At 53.4% G+C, this 21,947-nt stretch overlaps 3 protein-coding genes across 4 annotated transcripts in view; 2 read left to right on the top strand and 1 right to left on the bottom strand.

Annotated features, from left to right (window-relative positions):
- Positions 1 to 2,359: 2,359 nt before the first annotated feature.
- Positions 2,360 to 4,270, bottom strand: LOC144164799 (uncharacterized). Its single transcript, XM_077695066.1, has one exon. It carries the CDS (start codon positions 4,268 to 4,270, stop codon positions 2,360 to 2,362), a length of 1,911 nt encoding a protein of 636 aa, XP_077551192.1.
- LOC144165193 (multidrug resistance-associated protein 1-like) overlaps positions 4,177 to 21,947 on the top strand; it is a 333,102-nt gene continuing 315,331 nt past the window's right edge. Inside the window, exon 1 of one of the 2 annotated variants that reach the window (XM_077695311.1) lies at positions 4,177 to 4,503. The gene's annotated coding sequence lies outside the window, so the exon portion shown is untranslated. The remainder of the gene's footprint in view (positions 4,504 to 21,947) is intronic. The other variant, XM_077695307.1, reaches the window with a different exon arrangement.
- Positions 18,228 to 20,484, top strand: LOC144164996 (uncharacterized). Its single transcript, XM_077695178.1, has one exon. The coding sequence runs from the start codon at positions 18,232 to 18,234 to the stop codon at positions 20,395 to 20,397; it is 2,166 nt and encodes a 721-aa protein (XP_077551304.1). The 5' UTR covers positions 18,228 to 18,231; the 3' UTR covers positions 20,398 to 20,484.

Below are 21,947 nucleotides of genomic sequence, written 5' to 3'. Positions count from 1 at the left end.
GCGTACTCAACGAAGACGCAGCTGCTTTTTAAGTGACCTAACGTACTCTTTGCCTATAGACGTCACCATAACAAGTTTGTTTTAGGGCGCGGAAAGGCGAAAAGAAGCGAAACAGAGTCGAAACTGCACGAGCCCCTATCAGCCACGCAGCGCAAATCCCGTCAACGCCGCGGAGAAGCGGCGGCAGGCGGCGCAGCGATCGCGAAGCTCCAGGCGTATAGCGGCTCGCTAGCGTTTCGGCATGCGGCCTTGTCGCGGTGAACTGGTCCCACCGAGGTTTGGGAAAATGCTTAGCATCGCCGCAGTTGTACAGGGTTACGAGATATGGCTACTTTACGCCAAACTGGCTAGTTTTTGCAGGCCGCGGTGACAAAAAAAAAATTGCTGGCTACTTGGCTAGTTTTTGGCTAATGCACCTCGCCAGTTAAAACGAATGTTGTTGAAACAGCGATGTTTTGCCTTCCTCAAGGCTTGTGCCTCTGATAATGAGAAACGTCTTCCGAACACTACGTCAATGGTCAGGAAGTTTAGAGCCATGAGCTCATCATCTGGGTTAGGACCAAATGCGATGAAGGCTTTGAAAATCTTGCCAAAAGACGTGTTTAGTTGTCCTGAGCACCGCACTGAAGAACAAGTACGGCCCCTTCGACAAGTTGACGATGTGAATGCAGACATGCCAGCTATTGAATTCTGGACCAAAATATACGCCTAGCGGGATGTGTCAAGTGCTAATCCAATGCAAGACATTGCAGACAGCGCAATAAAGCTCAATATTCTACCTATATTGAATGAAAAAGCAGAAAGGTTATTTTCAGCCGTCGCGCTTACAAAAAGTGACTTTCGGTATAGAATGTCCCACAACCTACTCCTCGCGATCCTCAGAATCAAGTTTCGACTGCGGCTGAAAGGAGTCACAAGCTCTACATTTTCGGAGCCGCGGGAAATGCTGGAGAAAGTCAACTCGAGTATGTACACCTGAGTTTTCTGGTCTAGTCGACTCTAGTCTAATGTCATGTGACAAAAGTGGTGATTACAGTTTTTTAGGGTTTTGTGATGTGACAAAGTCAAGCTGATGATTTTGATTGCTTTTTTTTTCTGTGGCGATGCGGAAACAAGCTTAAATTACACTTCTTTACTTTTTTGGCTCCAAAATAAATCGACCTCGGCCAGTTGGCTCCTTTTCCGGCTACTTTGGTCAATTTTCTGGCTCCGTTTTTCTGTGAGGATGTGGCAACCCTCATCCGGACACTGCTTTGCGAGGCCACGACGACGACGATCCCCCGGGCAATCTTTCACTGCACTATCACCCCCTTTCACGTATTTGCAAACTGATTTTCAGCGATAGTCCTGCTCTGGCGGGCGGTGACAAGTTTTAGCTGCTGTGGTGTATGCCGTACCGTGCATACACCCATACACCGCACAGTTTGCTGCTTGTCGACCGTGCAGGCAGATGCTTGCCGCGGTCGCGCGTGTAGCGGGCGTTCGTGCCCGGAGGGGTGCTCCGTGTTTTCCAGCGTTATTCATACCTTGTAAACGACGCGCTATATCTACAAACTCAGCTAAGCTCGTGTAACGGATGGCGGAGATCTACATTCGTCCGTGCCACCGGTGCAGGGCGAATACGCCGTGCCGCCGGTGTAGGAGCGCCGCTTCTTCTTTCTTTCGAGGTTTTGAGGGGGACGGGGGGGAGAGTAGGAGAAAGGGACCCGAAACTGTCTGGCTTAGCGTGCCGACACCTCATCAGGTCCGAGGAGGAGGGGGGAGGGGGGTTGAAAGATTTTAAGGAAGTGTGGGGGGAGGGGGGGGGGAAGCGCCGTGTAAATAGAGTTGCCTATGAGGCAGGAGAAGAAACAGCGGCGTCAATAGTTATAGGGGGTGGGGTGGTTGGCTCATGAGAGCACCTCGGCCTCATGCGGCGTGGCACAGTTGATCACACACGTCCACGCAGCAGGATCGTGCGGGTGTTAGCACTGTTGTCTGTGAACGGGCGGGCGCAGATGTCTTGCGAGCGTAGGGGGCGGCTGGCGAGTTGCCTGGAGCTGTTGTTGCAGTGAGGAGTAGCTGTGGGCAGGCACGTAGTTGTCGCAGCACAGCACGAGCACCAAAGAAAAAAGGGGGGTGGAAAAATGAAGGTAAAAGAATAAAAATAGGTGCGGGGGGGGTGCATCCGCTGCAGTTCGGTGGCCGCGGAGGCTGATTGTTTATAGCACGCGCGTCGCGGGTCGGAGCGAAGGCGCGGCTATTTCCAGCAGCCGCGGGGCGCGGGGAGAGAAGAAAAGTAGGTCATGGAGGAGACAGCGGGGGTTGGCCGCTGCAGCTCGGGGTCCCGTGGGGAGAGGGTGGAGGGGGGGGAAGCGCACTACAGGCGAGAGGCCAGGCCGGTCTCCTCGAGAAACGCGAGGAGGAGTCGGTATGCGCCGGCGAGGAGGGAGCGGGGGCAGCGGGGGAAGAGCAGCTCGGTCTTCGTGCTGCATGGTATTCCTAGGCGCTTGTAGGCCGCGCGGAGACGGGCGCGCTCGATGTTGTATGCAGCGCACTCGACGATGCAGTGGCCGATAGAATCAAAGGCACCGCAGTGTGAGCAGGCCGGTGAATCGCGCTTCTTGTAGAGGTGCAGGCGCGAGTTTGTAACGGCGCATCCCGTGCGCAGCCTGCTTAGGAGTGCGCTTTCCTGACGAGATAGTTTATTGGTGGGCACCCGTGGTGGTGGATCACCCGCAGCGACGCGTGGGTCTGGATGATCCCCGCGTAGTTTGTCTTTTATGACATTGCGGGCCTCGTCGATGCAGCAGACGTCGGTGGTGATCGGGGCGTCGGCCGAGTGCGCTGCCTTGGCGAGGGCGTCTGCGGCTTCGTTCCCCTCAATGCCAACGTGCGAGGGCAGCCACTGCAGGCGTACCGCGCTGCCCTGGGAGGCGACAGCGCACAGTTTTGCGTACAACAACGCCACCGACGCAGTATGCCCGTGTGGGCGCCGGAGTCGCTGTAGCGCGGCCTTATTGTCGCAGTAGATGATGAAACTGGCGTAGTTTGCTTGCTGATCTAGGGCCATGTCTGCCGCTAGGTGAAGCCCTGCCAGTTCGGCCGTGGTGGAGCAGGCGGGGAAGGGCAGGCGGCATTGTGTGTGCGCGTTTAGTTGTGGGGCGACGCACGCTGCCGCGGCGCTCTTCGGGGGCCCTGGGGTCACCGACCCGTCGGTGAAGAGGGCGAGCGCTTGGTTGTTTCCTGTTGGCTCTTCGTGCATTTGCTCTGCTGCAGCAAAGCGGAGTGCCTGCGGCAGCTCCCGTCTTTTCCCTCTCACTCCCGGGAGAGTGCATTTAATCTCCACTGTTGGTGTGCGATGGGGGGGGAGGGGGTCGAAGAGAGGCAGCGGTTGTTGGAGGCCCGTTATTTCTGCATAGGCCGCTGCTAGTCTGCCTGCCGTCGAGGCTGTCCGAGCTTGGAGGCGTTTGAGCAGCGCCGCTCCGTCGGGTGCGCGCACGAGCCTGTCTATGAAGCACAGCCCCGCTTTGCGCGTTCGAAGCTGCGCGGGCCATGCGTTGCCCTCCGCCAAGGTCTCTGCGATGGGTGAGCTTCGCGGGAGGCCGAGGCGGATTGCGGCGGTATGGTCCCGCTCGACCTTGGCCCAGTTTGTCTTGCTGGGGGTGATGACGGTGAGGGCGTACAGTATATGGGATACGCCCGCCGCGTCGTACACACGCAGCGCCCACTCTTGGGAGCAGCACCTGCCCCTGGCAGCCAGGGAGCGTATGGCCCGCTGTACTGCGATTAGTTGGCCTCGCAGCATCTTGACCAGGGGCAGCCACGTCACCGGGTGATGGATTTTAATGCCGAGGTATTTGGCCTCTTTCTGCCAGGGGAGGGGAGTGCTGTTAATGTGGAGCGGGGGGGTTTGACGAGCGTTTGCGGCGGTGGGATGGTAGACCATCGCGGCTGTTTTGTCGTGAGACACCTCCAACCCCAGATGTTTGAGATGGTCGACAGTGGCAGAAAGTGCTGTTTGCGTGGTGTCGCGGGCGCGCAGGTGATCTTGCTTGCTTGCCGTGCACCATATTGCCACGTCGTCCGCGTATATACTCATGTAGGTGGGAGTGTCGGCGACGTTGGGAAGAACCTCTGGGAGCGTGGCGAGGGCGAGGTTAAATAGGAAGGGGGAGAGTACGCTGCCCTGGGGGACCCCTGTGGTGACCGACCGGGCCGAGCTAGTACATCCGGGCAGCCGTACGCGCAGCTGTCGGCCGCGGAGGAATGCCTCCAAATACGCACGCATGTTGCCTGTGATGTTGTTGCGGGCAATTGCGGCGTGGATGGTGTTGTGGGGGAGGCACACAACCGCGTTTCCCTCATAGCTGGGAACGCTGTTTGGCTACAGCATTTAACGGGGCCCTCCAGTAGCGCAGCCGAACTGTTCAGAACTTCGTGCGTCACAGGGTGCGTCACAAGCAGTCTGTCTCGCGTCAGAGCGCGGCAGTGTGGCGGCGAGGAAGCAAGCAAGGAAGGAAGGTGAGCAAGGAAGAAAGAAAGCGTCTTTGTTCCGTGTTTGTGCGGCCCCTGCTCTACGCAGAGGTGTAATATTTAGTATACATTGTCGTGAAGGGGAACTCTAGCGATTGCGCGATTGAAATGGCGACCTTCAGAAGCCTATTAGGGCCCCTTTAAAAGCTTTACTTAGGTGGGCTTTCCCCTTTCAGTTTATTCAATTGCAATCACGGACGTTTCAGGACACCTTCGGGAAGCTCAGCACCGGCTCCAATGCACTGGCAGAAATGACGCCGCTCAGTAGCGTTCCTGAATTTTTATTTCGCAAATTATTCCACTCTTGTTTCCAAACATCGCTGCACTTTACTAGTTTTCGGCTCACACATCTCGGCGTAAGCCATACTGGCTTGTTTGGGCCGTTTAAATCTGAATTCGAAAAACCACAAATTACTCTGCGGCCAGTGAAAACCGAACCACTCAAGCTATCTCACTCGCATTCTCAGCGCTTCATACGCATTGACAGAGAATAAAGCCGTAGTTAACACCCCACTCAATGTGCGGCCACGGACAAAATTTCTAAGTGATTCTGCTTCTGCTTCTAAATTTCTAAATGCTTGTGTTTGTGCGACTAAATGCTTCCGCTACTATACCGAAACAACTCATTTCATTAGAGAGCCTCTAAGTGTTCTCGTGAGAGCGTATTAATAGAGGTTACAGATACGTACAAATAATCTTAGTGGCATAAGAAACAAATAAATAAAACGGTTCAAATTTTTAAAATCCTAATAAATGCACAAACTCAGCAAACATTTATGAGATAGTGTAACATGCAATTAGTATTAACAATTATATTATACGGTAAATTATTATTTATTTTACAAGTATTGCCAGCCTTGTAACAAGGCCTTAGTCAGGAGTGGGCATTCGGTACAAGCACAGGTCAACATGATATAAGACAAACAAAAAGATGCACAGTATTCAGCACAAAGAAATGTTTTTCCTTGCCACTTCGGAAACAAACCAAAATTAACAAGAAAGCAGACAACGAACGCACAAAAATCAGCACAAAATATTTTTCCGTGCCGTGAGTTTACGGGGAAAGACGGGACTATGAAAGCTACGAATGATTCAAAAGTGCAGAAAACAATGAGGAAACAGTGGCGGTCAACAATGGGGGCGGGTAATGCGTTCCATTCAGAAACCGTTCGTGGGAAGAACCAATTTTTAAACGCGTTAGTCCTGCATGAAAAATCTTTGTCTTTTTTATCGTGATAGGAGCGCGTGCAGCGGTGGCTAGCCGATATGACACTACAACTGGCCCAAATTAAACCCCAATGCAGTTGACGAACCAAAAAACCCTGCGAGAGACGCAATCCTCTTCAAGCAAGTTAATAAATGGCATATGGGTAGAAACGGTCACTGACCTGAGCGGGCAAAAAACAATATAGCACAATAGACGGCTGCAGGTGCATGAAATATTCCCTGAAATGTATGGCGTGACGGCACGGTCCCGACTCCCCGCCATCCCCGACATCCTGGCCGGAGAACATTTTGAGGGAACTTCGGAGGTAATAAAGCAGACAACTGAATCATCACTGAGAAATTTTGCTAGGTGCACTGTATAAAAAATATCTTCGCAGTATCCCCAAAGCACGGCAACGACGTGTCAGTCACAAATTGAGAGCAGAATCAGCACTTACAGACGGAGTAAATCCTTTCGGCCTTGGTAACCTTGACCGCTTCACTGGATTCGATTGCAGGAAATGACGGGCTTCGACGTCGTCTTCTTCACACCTAGTACAGCACATAACCACTAACGAGGATTGGACCCTGTTAATGCTTTCTACTGGTCAGTTTTTTAAGCTGTGGCTACTGCAATGTAAGCACTCCACTAAAGCGACGTACACCCTCGTTTCTCAGAAAAATATTCTATAATCGGCCACTCATTCGCTCTCTCTAACGTAGTACAAGGCCCCTCGACATAACAAAACCTAACAAACAGAACGCAATCATTTCAAACAACAAAAACTAGCCTAAGTCGAGAAAAGAAAAATGAAAGTCACAATGAAAAAATAAAGGAAGCATGAGGCGGACACGAACTACCGCTTTTGATGTTAGGAACCTAAAGCGGAACCTACACGGAACAGGAACCTACACCACAAGGTCTGCCCTGTACCAGCCTGGTCTGGGCATTAAAACGTCGTCGGACGGCACTCTAGATAACCGGATTTTTTGAACGGTAATACAATAAAAAAAAAAACCGGGGATTTTTGACCCCCAAGAAAGCAGCGCAAAAAGGACAAGGACAAAAAGATGGCGACAAGGACTGGCCTGGACGTCCAACTAAATTTATTGCGAACGAAACACCATATATGTATAAACCATCTAAGCAGAGGCTCTCATCTACACATGCGCAGAAGTTTTGGTTCTTTTTCAGAGAGCGTGATAGAGGTCATGGTGACGCACACCTCACCAAGTGTTAAAAAATTCTTCTCATTCAACGATTTCGCGTGACAGCCGTGTTTTGCACTTGCTAGTGAAGCAAGTATTTTCCAAATCTGGTGCAGTCTGCAGTAGTCAAACAATGGCTTGCAAAACGTCTTCTGCACGTTTTCCCCTCTTTCGATCTATCTTAAACTCGCCGCCCTCGTCGCCCTCTCTCAGTCCTTGTCTTTTTAAAGCAAAGCTTTCTACCTCGGTTCTTTCGTTCTCGGTTCTCGGTTCTTTCTACAACGGTTCTTTCGTGGCGTGCGGGACAAGAAACTTTCAACGCGGCTGCGGAGGCAAAAGTGGTTTTCCCTCACGAAGCACAGTGTAGATGGCGCGGCAAATTTACCCGGCGTTCCCCGCGCACTCAAAACGGCGGGCTCATCGGCCCGACCCGGCTTTGTCGTCTACTTTAGCGACGGTTGTTTTGGGCCTGTTTTGGCGCAGCTTCGCGTCCATTGTGCACTTTCTTCGCACGGCTCGATTAAATTGTTCGACAGCCCCTGCTGGGTAACCCGGACACAACGGAAATAAGTGGTCGTACGGAAAAGATACGACAAAGATTGGTTGGCAGGGCGGGAAAACAAAATGTGGAGACAACATACAGACATCTGGCCGCTAGAGAAACCTTTTGCGCACTGCTTGCCACGAATGGGACTCCGTTTTCTAGTGGTGAATACCAATTCGGTTGTGATTTAAGGGGACACTGAAGTGAATTTGTCAAGCTCCCGGTTTTGCTTGCACTGCGTAGATTGGCTCAAATTACCACACTTTTCATCGTTTATCCAGTTGATAAATCGGTAATTATTTTATAAAGTGGGAAAGAAGAAAAACCACCATGCGCGGTCTGTGGCGGCCGCTCCCACTAAACGCTGTGACGTCGGGAGGAGGTGGCACCGTGATTGGACGATGTCCAAATTTACCATTCAAACAAGTTTCGGTTTCGGTTCTGTAAAACCACATGCTTGACATCCGACGGCATCATTGGATGGGCATTCTAGATATCTCAGTAATCGTCGTACCGCGCTTCTGCCATGTTGTCGGCTCTAATATGCCTAAGATAAGCCTCCCAGGACGGCTTGGAATAGTAGAAATCACTAGCCGAGGCCTACGCAGAGGATGAACGCCCTCCGCGTCACCGCAGGCGCTCAAATGCCATGCGCTTTTCCCGCATATTCGTAGCTTGGCTCACTCATGCCTGTATCGTAAAAAGCGTGTTCGCACCAAGCCAAGGGTGTGCTGATTCTGGCCTGTGCCCACTGCCCGCAAGCAGTCGGTGCCTGTGGCAACATCGCGCCAACGAGAACTGGCTAGCGCGTCAGTGTCAGTCTGCGCGCGTTCTGCGAACTCGCTCGTGGAGCAGTGAACGTTACGGCCCAAAAATGGTGAACTCAGGTTAGACCACATCGGCCGCAAACAAAAAAATTAACTTAAAAAAAAAGGAATGCACCCTCCGGGATTCGAACTCGCGACTTGCAAAACTTAGATCCTAGCGCTTCAGACCACTCGGCCACGAGCAATTTTTTTCTTTCATTGCCCAACGAAGCATAACAACAACTGTACAAAAACACGCTGAGCCGTGGATTACCTGGCGAAACAACGCACTTTCATTCTAATTAGTTCAGTAAACAACGACAACACTTCCTCGTCACCTTTTTACTTCTCTATTACTTCGCGGATTCTAGCAACACTTTCTACAAAGTACTGTTCGACTGAACGTGGCCTGGGATCAGTGTTTCTGACGGCCGTACGCAACCGCCAGATACTGTACAGGCCCAAGAGCATTATGAAGTGGTTGGGGTATTCACTACCCTCAACGGGAAGAAACCGGATACCGTAGGCGTCTATTGGGAGGTCATTCTGCAGCGTGCGCTGAAGGACGTCGCACAGCATCCCAACAGTCAATGAACACATAATCTACCGTCTCCAGCTTCTTACACAACCTGCAGTATGTACCCCATGGCAAAAAAAGACCCCTCTGGTGCATCCATACCAGTAGTGGCAGGGTGCCGGTGTGCAGGTTAAAAAAGAAAGTCTTAACTCCCGGTGGTAACCTCATCTTTTTTACACGTTTTAGAACATTCTGGCCGGGCCGGCCAGCGTACACGCTTCTATACAACGGTACAGGGAATACAACACTCACTTAGTCTTTATACAGAACTCGTCTGCTGACACTACTCAAATACTCCACTGAAAACCTGCTTGACAATAAATTAAATGAGAAAACAACCTCGCGCAGGAAGCGTGAGGACACCCTCGACATTCGCAAACACGACGACACAACGAAGTGCGGTAGTTCGCCGGCTAGCACGACCTGCATGTAAGTGTGAAGGAAAGGGTCTCTTTGATCCCTAATAAACTTAAACCGTGACACAACCTGTCTCAAAAAGAGATTCCCCAGACCCAGCTTTTAAAAACAAGTTAGTCCTCGCCGTTCGCTCCCACCCGGAGTTCCACACGCAGGTGGCGAACACACGGTGGAACAGTTGAAGATTCGTTCGTGTACAAAACAACGCCTGCAGCACATACCAAATTTTTGTCGCGACGAAAACGTTACAGACGGTGGAACGCGCGAAAATTGACAAACGTCGCTCTCCCCATCGTTCCGCCTGTTCCCGCCCCTCTGTCGCCTTTTCCCGCCAAAACAATGTATTTTCTCTGTACCGGTCCAATGGTACACCTGGGTACCTAGTTGTAGTGGTGTCCCACAGAACGTTTTCGAACAACCTGGGAGAATATTCCAACGTCCCGTGCCACACCCCCACACACTCCCACTCATGTCGCAATAGCTCTGTGTGATGCCCAGGGCATTGCGGACGCTTTCTTGGTCAGTGGCAAAAATGGCCACGTCGTCTGCATACGCTAGTATGCGCACCTCGCTAGACTCTAACTGAAAACCTTGGACCTTGTCGCTCCCTCTTATTTTTCTACACAAGGGTTCCAAGTACAAAGAAAACAACAATGGTGACATGGGGAAACACTGCCGGACTGATGAGCGGACGTCGATCCGCGTTGACAGCTCGCCATTAACTATAAAACTCGTTGTGCAATTTAACTACGCCATGCGCACCCCTTTACAAAGGATCGACCCAAGCCCCACATACTCTAAAATGGAAAGAAAGGGCTTCGTGGGGGACTCGGTCAAACACTTTGGAGAGATCAATCTGTAGCATGGCTACTCTGAGCCCGGCCGTGACCGACGCTTCTGCGTTCGGGAAGCCACCCCCGCGAATTCCACGTAACGGCTGGCAGAATCTCTGGTTTCCCTCTTTGTAGAGCCACGTGTGTGAATTCAAGTGACATCGCATGGGCAATTGTTGTGGGTGTCGTTTACAGCTGTGAGGAGGCGCTTGTCGCAACGCTCAGAAGTGAGGACGAAGAAGACGCGGGGAAGGAGAAGAAGGGAAGCGCACAGCAAACCAGGAATGCGTCGAGAAACGTTGCTGATTTTGTACAAATTGTACGTTCGTCCAACACTGAAATTTGGCTGTGCACTCTATTCTGGTACTGCTGCATATAAATTACGTCCGCTTTTTTTTGCTTGAAAAACGTACCCTGCGCTTACTTCTTGGGTTGCCTAGATTTGTTGCTGACACTGTGTTATACCTGGAGGCCCAACTTCCATCATTAGAGACGCGCTTCCAACTGTTGTCAGTAAAAACATACCTCAGGATGATAGGTCCCCAATTGGTAGATAACCCCCTACATTCTTGACGACGACATGGCCTAGGTTTAGACGCCCTCAGCTCCTTTTTGTCAATTCAATTCTTTCCGATATTGGCGTAGACTTCTTTACCATTGAACCATTATCGACGGGGGATACGCTAGTGCCGGTTCATGTCGATAACGTATTTCCAAAAAATGCCAAGCTGCTTCCTGGGCGGATACGCCCAGGAAGCAGCTAGGGACCACTGGATTGTGCGAAGAGATGTGTCTCATCTCCTACTCGGATTCTTGCAGTCCACAGGACTAAGTGAGGTGTGGTGACATTGCGTGTCTGTTATTTTAGGTCTAAGTGATGTGTTATGACTTTGAGAGATTTGATATGGTATTGGGGACGATTAGGCGGAGCAATTGCCGGCAGCTATGCAAGGCTAAGTCCGCCTTATTCAACAATACTTACTACTACTACTACTACTATCCACCATACAGGGACTTTTAAAAGAGCACATTGCTTATTATCCACATCATGTGGTCATTGCCACTGATGGCTCGCAATATGAATCCAAAGCAGCGGTTGGAATTTGTTCTTTTGATCTAGATTGGAGTTTTTCTTTTAGATTGGCTGATTACACTCCCATACTTGAGGCAGAACTACTGGCCATGGCTATGGCCATAAAAAGAATTCCTAGCTCTGTATCACATGTGATTTTCATAACTGACTCACTCTCCCTTTGCACTTCTTTTGTCAAATGCGAACATTCTATCCATCTAAAAGCATTTCGCCACTTTTTTTCAAAGCGCATCGTATGTGTACGTGTTATGTGGGTGCCTGGACATACAGGTATTCTGCTCAATGAGAGGGCGGACCCATTAGCCGGTTTTGCCGTATACGTGGCCCGATATTAAATGTTTATCCATATTTCGCAGCTATAACTGTGGCACGTCTTCGGAGGTATTTTTTTTACTCAGGGGACGGTCCAACGGTATACTCGATAGACCAGAGTATGCTCACCTAAAATTAAAATGTAATTCATCGTTTTGTGTCTCCCGCCAATGCGAAGTGGCCCTCACAGCTATGAGGTGCCGCCTTCCAAAATTGAACCTATATTTGAGCAGGTCAGGATTGGCATTAACAGACGCATGCTTGCTTTGTAATCAACCCGAATCATCAGAACACTGTTTGAATGCCGCCGTTTCACACAGCAAAGAAACCGTTTCTTTACTCTCCCATTCGAGCGCGTTAGACTTGAACTAAAAACTTCAATAATTCTTCCATTCGGTGCTAGCTGCGTTGGCAAAGCAAGCAAAGAAATTTACTTCCTCCTTCACGAACTCATCACGGCTACCGGAAGACTCATATGCTAGCGGATTCGTCCAATCATTTATCCTGCCGTGCCCCTAAGGAGCGTAGTTTTTTATTTATTGTATACCAATTCTAAAGAACACTTTTAAAATTATTAGACAAACCTCAAGCCTCGGCCAATCCCGCTCAATGGGTACGTGCCATTACAAACGGAGAAGAAGAAGAAGAGAAGTAAGGTGGCATGTCGGAGGCAGGAGGAGCGGGGTAATCGGCGATCATTTGTCAACCCTTCATTCCCATATCGTCATTGCTACCGATGCCTCACAAGTTGATGAGAAAGCTGGAGTCGGGATATTCTCCCAGTACCTCGATTGGTCCTTTTCGATCAGGCTACCTGATTTCACACCTATTTTCAAGGCGGAATTATTGGCAATAATTTTGGCTCTTCAAAAACTTCAGCAAAGATTTTCCCATGTAGGTATACTTTCTGACTTCCTCTCTGTGTGTTCCGCATTAACATCCGAAACAGATTCTCCAATTATCCGCACATACCGATCATTTGTTCCTCGTCAGCTTTGTGAGGTTCGGCTAGTGTGGGTTCCAGGACATGCAGGAATCTCATACAATGCAGTGGCTGATCAATTAGCCAGCATGTCTCTTGGTGGCCCTGTGGTCGTGCAATGTCCAAATGACATTTTTCTATTGGGGGCGAGATTTAAACGTCTACAGCTACTCCAGGCTTATAAGCAAGACGCCCTTCTATCTTCTAGAGATTATAGCCACCTTCGTCATGCATGGAAGCCGATGTTTTGTGAAACAAGGATATGCGAGGTACCAATCACTAAACTTCGGTGCAAAATTCCCCACTAAATTGTTATCTTTATAAATCTCGTCTGGCTCCATCTCCGCAATGTTCTTTCTGCGACGAACTGGAAAATATAGAACATTTCCTATTTAATTGCCGCAGCTTCTCCCCAATGCGACGCACGCATCTTGAGTCAACCTTTAAACGCCTTAACCTTCCGCTATCTAGTTCCGAGGTCCTGTCACTAGGCGCTTCCGCCCTAGGAGTCTGCCACATAGATGTTGTGTCTGCCCTCCATTCTTATGTTGCGGCGACAGGCCGGTTTTCCTGCTAGCCAGCTAAACATTCACACATAGCTCATTTTTCTTCCTGAATCTACTTTCATATTATACGTATTTAAATAATTCTGTTGGGTATTTCCTTTTCTAAATTTTGGGATCTAAAATAATAAAGGTCACATCCTCATTAGGCACAAAACTTCTTGGCCAATCCCCCGCGTGGGTATGTGCCATGGTGGGAGGCAACCAACCAACCAACCTAATCGGCGAGTTCTCTGCTGGTCGCGAACATCCAGGAGACCTCAAGGCCGAGCAACGTTTTCCTCCTGTCTTGTCCTGTCTTCTGGGAGCAGGAAGCAGCGTCGGCAAGCCGCTCGGGTGTCACAAGCATCAAGGTTCTCGGGAGTTACCAGCTGGACGCCAACGGCTAGGGTACTTCGGCTGTGAGCCACACCTCCTTCATGACCTTCGAGAATGGCAAGGCCGCGTGAATCTGCAACGTAGAGCTCTTCGGTGACCAACGAGCGAACAGGCAACAGCGCGGCGTCATCACTTGAAGGGGCAGAGCCAACGGCAAGGTCACTGGGCTAGCGCACCGCTCCAGAGCTCCGAAGCCACCGACTCCCCAAGTGAGCGCGAACTATTTAGAGTGGGACTTGCTCTTGGGACATTTAGTCTATTTTAGATTGATGTGTGTTCGTAATTTGTGTACTTGTTTATGTACTTGTCTCGACAGTACAGGCCGTGTCTGACGTCACCTGCCGCGCTTCCTCGCCCCTACTTCGCAATAACCTCCTCCATAAAACAACCTGCTTTACAACAGATTTGCTTTCCAACCACCTTCACAGCGTAGACTCGATCGATTTTTTTTTGCGCTGTTCTGTATCCTGAGCCGAAACTGCTAGTTTTTAACGTTGAATGTGGTTCTCGCGGAAAAACAAAGCATCTTCCATTTTGGCCTATACATACATTTTTCCGCAACACGAAAAAAAATGGTACACTACGCTTTCTGCGCATTCAACAAAGGGTCGCCCCTCGCACGGGGCACCTTTAAATTCATGGTGACGGTACTGGGGACACCGCGGACCCTCAGCCCCTATTCGCCTTGTTACGAATCGGCCAACGCCACGTGTTTAGCTGTTACGATCGGCCATCGCCAGGTGTTTTCCCGCATCGGCCGCCGTGCGTTTCCCGCATCAGCTTCCACGTGCGAAGCCACGACGTTCGCCACACCCTTCAAGCACCTGCGCGTCGGTGAGTCACGCCCCGACATACCCGGCTCAGACGTTTCGCTATCGGCACGATCAACCTTTAGATAGCGCGACCCCGGCACCTTTCAAGGACACTCTCTCCCCCCCTCTCGGACGCCATGTGGGACGAAGTCATGGATAACTCACGAACTATGGAAAGAGTGTGTGTGTGTCTGTGATGTTCGTGGCGTGTTACTCTTGGGGGCGTTTTTTGGGTATAAATAGAAGCAGCACAAAAGTTGAAAATCATTCCTGTCTGAGCAGGAGGAGGCGCTGCGATCGCCGAAGAGACAGGACGTGCTCACATCGGCTCCTGCTTTTATGCGAACTATCGTAACGCTAATCAACAGTTACTGAGGTACAATTGGTACCAATGTGTCCGTGAACGTACGAGGCATCTACCGGTACCAGATTCGACCAAGTGGTACGTTGTTTTTATGATTTACGAGGACTTTATTCCCGCGACAGCGCCGACCCGCCGCTAAGCCTAATCGGCCGGTCGCGAAGTGCGGCACCTAGGCCTAGCCCGGCTAGGCCTAACGCCGGCGTGGCGATGGAGCAAGACGAGGTAGCCATCGAGATGGAGATGACTACATCACCACCACAAACGCTACCGCCCATCGGCCCCAGCAACAACAGCAGCGGCCGGATGTGCATCGAGGTACAAGGAGAGGAGGTTCCCTCGGAACAAATCAACGAGAGCCACGGTTGGACCCACGTGGGACGACGCATAAAAGCACCGACCGACCAAGACGGCGCTCCAGTCGAGGCGCGCCAGTCAAGACCTAAAACGAGGGAAGACGCAGCCAGAAAGGCAAGGTCAGCGGCAACAAAAGCAGCGAGGATGCCCGAGATACTCCGTAAGGAGGAAATCAAGGTGATCGTGAGGCCGAGAGGGGGCCTAAACATCGCTAAAACGCAGTTTTCGATCGTTGCCTCGGCAATTATGGCGGCGGCGAGAATTTAGAGGGCGGACGGGGCGGTGGACACCTTCTGCCCCAACGTGCGGCAGAACATCATGGTGGTGAGCACCCCTGACGAGGGGAGAGCTCTGTCCTACGCCAAGATCCAGGCCATCCACATCGGAGGCAAGTCGCACGAGGTAGGAGCGTACCAGACCACGCCGGACGGCACGGTCAAAGGCGTGATCAGAGGCATACCGGTAGAGGACACCCCGGCGGAAATCGACCGGAACATCGTGAACTCAAGAAATCCGCTGGCGAGAGGAGCGCAGAGAATCGGCAGCTCGGCAACCGTCATCGTGGTATTCGAAGGCGAAAAGGTACCGAACTACGTATTCTACGGCCCGGTGGTCACGAAGTGCACGCTCTACCGCAAGCACTTCGACGTGTGTAAGCAGTGCGGCAAGGTAGGCCACAGAAGAGACGTTTGCCCGACGCCGAACGCGAGGGTGTGCTTCGACTGTGGCGCCGACAACCCGGCGGAGGGCCACGAGCAGATGTGTAAACCCAAGTGCAAACTCTGCGGAGGGCAGCACCCGACCGGCAGCAGAAGCTGCAAGAACAGGTACAAGACCCCGTACGTGGTAACCAAACGGAAATGGGAGCGCAAGATGGCGGAGCAGCAGGCGCAGCACCAGCTGGCGCCCGGCGAGTTTCCGCCACTTGACGGCGCAGCCGGCGGCAGCCGCCTCCACGAGTCGCGCCCGCGAAGCCAGAGCAGGAACCGAAGCCAGAGCGCGAGCCGCCAACGCCGTGCCCGCTCGCAATCCAGAGACCGAGTCAGCTGGGCCGACGCTACGAAGTCGGGAGCCGCCAAGAAAGGGCAGCCGCAGCCGCAGCAGCAGCCCCAACGACGACAGCAACAGCAGCAAGTGGTGCCGCCAAAGCAAAGCGGCGGGAAAACCCAGGAAGAAAGCGATTCGATGAAGGCGCTAAGAGGGGTGGCCGAGCAACTCGGGCGGAGAAACACCGAACTGGAGGCGACGGTCGACAGAATCATCAGGGAAGTGGAAGAAATCAAGAAGACGACAGCGGCCATAATGCAGCGGATACAAACGCAGCCACAACAACAGCAAACACCACAACCTGCACAACAAGTAGAGATGGAACTGGAAGCAGAAACGAAGCCGAGGGCGGCGGCAGCGGGCCCTGCGCCCAAGAAAAGGGCAATCGAGAACCTAAAAGAGCGTAAACTCAGCGAGAGGATGGACAACCTCGAAGACAGGCTCGACCGGATGGAGAAGAGGCTCGACAACTTCGAAGAGTACGTTCGAACGACGTTCACCACGTCGATAGACGACCGGTTCACCTCGCTCGAGAGAACGTGCCAGCAGCTGGCTACGACAGTGCAAAATCTGGTGACGCAGATGGCCAACCTCCAACAAGCATGGACGGGTCACCCACCGCAACAGCAACCACAGCAGTAACGACGAGGTGCCTCCTGGTCTGGCACTGGAATTGCAACGGCTTCGCCGCAAAGAAGGCGGTACTACAGCAGCACCTACAACAAGTACCGAGAAAGCCAGACGTAATCATGCTGCAAGAGACCCGCACCGAAGAGGCCAGACTCCCGGGATACCGGACCCACGCCAGCCCGCCCAGCTCGCAAACTGCGGCCGGTAGGCCAGGCCGGGGGGTTTGCACTCTGGTCCGAAGGGGCATTACATACGTTGAGCATGAACTACTAAGCAAGAGCACGATAGAGCACACCATGGTAGAGGTAATCACGGGGAAGAAAAAGAAGAGGGAGAGCACATTCCTGACGAACGTCTACAGCAGCCCGTCGCACGGCAGACAGAAATTCAAGGCGCTGCTACACAAGGCGAGCAAAACGGCGGGGCCCGGTAATAGGTTGGTAATCTGCGGGGACTTCAACGCGCAGAACCGGGCCTGGGGCTACCCCAGAACGCTGGCAAAGGGCAGAGACCTAATGCAAGACGCCACGGACTTGGGGCTCAGCCTGATCACCGACCCCGCGTTCCCCACGAGAACGGGCAACTCGGTCGCCCGGGACACCACGCCAGATCTCACGTTCGCCAGGGGCAGGAGCGGAGACACGGCGGAGTTCGGGTGGCGGAATACAGGACACGAGCTGGGCAGCGACCACTTTATCGTGGAGGTCACCGTACCGCTTGGGGCCAACGAAGAGATCGGCAAAAGTCCGCTGAAACACCAGTTCACGGACTGGGACGCCTTCCGACGACTGCTGCCTGAAGATCAAGGCGAAATAACGGACATCGAGGAGTGGGCCAACGAGATCGCGCAGAAGACGAGGGAGGCCACCAGGGAAATCGAAACGGACGCGCGCGTCGACAGAGTGGACAGCCGCTTGGCCCACCTAATCGAGGCCAAGCAGTCGATCACGGCGAGATGGAAGACGCAGCGGACGAACAGAAAACTGCGCAAGAAGATCGCGGAACTTAACCGCGTGATCGAGTCGCACAGCAGGGCCCTATGCGCGCAGCAGTGGAACGAAGCCTGCAGCGCGGCGGATGGACAAATGCACTGTGGCAAGACGTGGAACTTGCTAAGACGCCTACTGGACGAGACCAAGACCAAGTCTCACCAGCACGACAACCTGGCCAAGACACTCCACAGGGCGCTGGCCGAGCACGGAGAGGCCGAGGTGAAGAAGCGCCTCGACGACAAGTACCTGCCGGCTACCCCCGCGGAGACGCACTCGGACTACCAGGGCGAGACCAACGAGCGGCTAGACAGGGACATAGAAGTGTGGGAGGTGAGAGCGGCCCTACACGACCTGAACACCAAGTCCACCGCCGGACCCGACCGCGTGACAAACAGAGCACTGAAGAATCTGAACGAGAGAGCAATCGAGAACCTCACGGCGTACTACAACAGGTGCTGGCGAGCCGGGAAGCTGCCGAAGCAGTGGAAGGCGGCCAAGACGATCCTGATCCACAAGCCAGGCAAACCACCGAACATCGAGAACCTCCGGCCAATCTCGCTCACGTCTTGCGTGGGCAAGGCGCTAGAGCACGTTCTAATGAACAGATGGCAAAGGTACCTGGAGGAAGCGGAGGTGTACCCGAACACCGTGATAGGGTTTCGGAACAAGCTCGGGACGCAGGATGCCATGATACAGCTGAAGAATGAGATCCTGGATGACGACGCTAACACGAGAGACAACCGGGCGATCCTGGGCCTGGACTTGCAAAGCGCCTTCGACAAAGTGAGGCACTCGGCAATCCTGGCCCAGGTGTCACGACTGAACATGGGGAAGAGAACGTACGAATATATCAGGGACTTCCTGACGGGGCGGACCACCGAGGTCAACGCCGGTGACCTGAAGCTCCCGGAGAAGAAGCTCGGCAGCGTCGGGACCCCCCAAGGCTCGGTCATCTCGCCGCTGCTCTTTAACCTAGTGATGATCGGGGTGGCCGAACGACTCTCGCGAGTGGCCGGGGTCCGACACACCATCTACGCCGACGATATAACGCTGTGGGTCCCGGGAGGAAGCGACGGACAAATAGAGAGCACGCTGCAAGAAGAAGTGGATGCCATCGAGGAGCAACTGGACGGGTCCGGACTCGTATGCTCCCCGAGCAAGTCCGAACTGCTGGTGATCCCTCCGAAGAGAACGACCAGAAAAAAGAGAGGGGACGAAGAGACGCCGAAAGAACAGAAGATCAAGGTCAGAACGAGCGGCGGCCACACGATCCCAGAGGTCGAGAGGATCCGAGTGCTAGGCATGCTGATAGAGCGCAAGCGCGTGAACGGCGAGACGGTGAACCGCCTCGCGGCTAAAGTCACCGCGGCCACACGGCTCATCAGAAGGTTGTCAAACAGAAAGGCAGGCATGAAGGAGGAGAGCCTCACCCGACTGGTGCAGTCTTTCGCCATAAGCCACATCACGTACGTCGCAGCGTTCCACAACTGGAGGCAGTGCGAGCGAAACAAGATCAACGCGCTCATACGCAAGGCGTACAAGGCGGCACTCGGACTCCTCGACTGCACGAGCACCGAGAAGTTTCTGGCTCTGGGGGTGAACAACACCCTGGAGGAGATCGCGGAGGCGCAGAGGACCGCCCAGATCTCGAGGCTCTCGGAAACGAGAACGGGCAGACAGATACTGCTCGACCTGCGTCTGACACCGATGGAGGAGGGAGCCGAAAACGAACAGGTACCTGTGCCAGAAGCCACAGGCAGACAGTTAAAGGTATGCCCGTTACCGAAGAACATGAACCCCGAGTTCAATAAGGAGCGAAGGATGGCGAGGGCCAAGGCGCTCGTGGACCTCCACACCAGAGACGAAGGGGCCATGTACGTGGACGCGGCGGAGTACCAGGAGAGCGAGAGGGCCTACGCCGCGGCGGTCGTCAGGGCGTCGACTGGCGAAACGATAACGGCAGCGAGCGTGAGAACCCAGAAGGCGCACCGGGCAGAGGAGGTGGCCATCGCCCTGGCCATCGCCGACCCTGCGTGCACGACGGTGCTGTGCGACGCAAGAACGGCGGTGCGTAACTACGCCAGAGTGAGAGTGTGCAGGGAGGCCGCACGAGTACTACGCGCGGTCGACCTCGCCGGTGAGAGGAGGTGCGTGGCCATCAAGTGGTTCCCGGCACACGTGGGCATCGATGTGTCGGACCGGGGCAACACCAACCATAACGAGACGGCAAACGCGGTGGCGCGAGGACTAACCAACCGCGCCGCTGCGGCAGAAGCCGACCAGTCGTGGTGGTGGAGGGAGACCAAGGACAGCATGACCACCTACACCGAGATCGTGAAGTGGTACAGACTGAGCAGACGAAAGGTACCGCCACCCCACCCGGGCTTGACTCGAGAGGAAGCGGTGATATACCGGCAACTGCAGACGGGGTCCCTCCCCACCCCGGTGCTGATGAGGCACGTGTGTCCGAGCGTGTACGAGAGTGACTTGTGCCGAGTGTGCCAGAAGGAGAGAGCCACAGCGGCTCACATCCTCTGGGACTGTGCCAAAAACCCGCGCGAAGCGTCGACAGAGACTATGATCCCGCCGCATCTCGAAGCCGCAGCGGGAAGCTACGACCAGGAACAACAGACCAAGGCCGTCCAGCAGATCTCGGCGGCCCTTGAAAGGCAACGACCAAGCGAAACCGACGGAAGGTTACCGCCCCAACAAAGGGGCAGGCGAAGCCAGCCGAAGGGAGTAGCGAGGCCGGAGCCAAAGTAGAGGGACAAGAAGTCGAGAAGACGTCACGGCCGCGTCGCGGAAAGACCCCCGCGCGAGGGGATCTAACCGAGCTGCAGGCACTTTAATAAAGTTGCTCTCTCTCTCTCTCTCTCTCTCTGTCTGAACAGCGAATCCATGCGGTCGCTCAGCTCGTGTCCTGTATTGTAACCTCGCCCGTCGGGGCATTGTATGTTTTTTTGGCTTCGGCCCACCTCTCGCTATGAAGTAAACAGTTACGTTATCCTTCTGCTCTGGACTTCTCTTCACGGCTGCAACACCGGCTGGCCGCACGCATCATACACGCTACCCATCGTATGTTGGAGGCCACGGAGAAAGGATCGGGTGCCCCCGCTCGGTCGCAACAACTGGTTGGCAGCGGTCGGATGACAACTTCGTGACACCTGGAGACAGCGGTGCGAGACCCAACACCACGGACGTCAAGGCGGCTTCGGACTTCGCAGAATTCACGGCGGTCAAGGGTGAGTGCGGGACTTTTCTTCACTGAGTTTTACCAGGCTTCTGAGGATAACTGGTAGGGCGTCTGTTTTTGTCGCGTGGGTTATTCGCGCAAAACTTTTTTTGGAGCAGTGGGAAAGCAGTACTCTAGACCGGCCATGAATTTGAAAGCGTTGAAAAAACCGCAGTTGTTGAAGCTTGCAAAAGAGTTAAGCTTGGATGTTACGGACGCGCTGAGAAAGCCAGAGCTGATACAGGCTATACTCGCTGTTGGGGCTGACGATGATGAGCTGTCGGAGTGCATTGAGCTTATCAATGACAGGAAGACCGCTAAACGTCAGGCTGCACGTCAGACCGCTAAACGTCAGGCTGTCTACCAGAGAACCTGAGACTCTGGGTGCAAGATAGGCCAGGGGTAAAAACTGTGGATCAGGCAGCTCAGCTAGCCGACGAGTTCGTCGCACGTCGAGGTGCGCAGGGGCCGAAAGACGGCCAAAAAGAGTTCAGGCCGAGGCCTGGTAAGTCATGGCCGAAAGGCAAAGCTTCCCAGGTAGACGGTGGAGCAAGGAAAGTCGTTGTCGGGGATAGAGAAACTGGCCACGATAACGAAAAGAGAGCAGTGCAGAAAAAGAGCTTTTGAAGCGCGCAGACAGGCTGCGTGTTACAACTGCGGCGAGACTGGACATTTCGCCGCTAGTTGCAAAAAGGGAAAACTAGTCTTTCACGTACTAGATCCGGATGAGGATAGCAGGCAACTTTTAGAGCCCTACGTACGCGAGCTAGCAGTTAACGGCAAACCGTGCCGAGTTCTTCGCGATTCCGCAGCAACGATGGACGTGGTCCACCCGTCCTACGTCGAACCGCATCAATTCACGGGCGATTGCGCGTGGATAAAGCAGGCCGTAGAGGCACAAGGCGTGTGTCTTCCGATCGCCAGGATAACCATCGATGGTACCTTCGGAAAGCTCGAAACCGAGGCCGCTGTTTCTCCCAGCCTTCCGGCGCAGTATCCGTATCTTTTCTCGAACAGGTCCGATCAGCTACTACGCGAAAGGGGACTCGTTTTCGGCGAAGGGATAGTGTTCGCGCTGACG

The sequence above is a fragment of the Haemaphysalis longicornis genome, unplaced genomic scaffold (genome assembly GCF_048455015.1).
Source record: "Haemaphysalis longicornis isolate Haplotype H1 unplaced genomic scaffold, Haemaphysalis longicornis Haplotype H1 scaffold_14, whole genome shotgun sequence".
NCBI classification, from domain to species: Eukaryota; Metazoa; Arthropoda; class Arachnida; order Ixodida; family Ixodidae; genus Haemaphysalis; species Haemaphysalis longicornis.
The sequence above is the reverse complement of the archived record's forward strand: the minus strand, read 5'-3'. Positions and strand labels throughout refer to the sequence as shown.

Excerpts from the sequence above, each read along its gene's own strand:
- LOC144164996 (XM_077695178.1), top strand. The coding sequence starts at position 18,232 with ATGAACAGATGGCAAAGGTACCTGGAGGAAGCGGAGGTGTACCCGAAC.
- LOC144164799 (XM_077695066.1), bottom strand. The coding sequence starts at position 4,270 with ATGCGTGCGTATTTGGAGGCATTCCTCCGCGGCCGACAGCTGCGCGTA.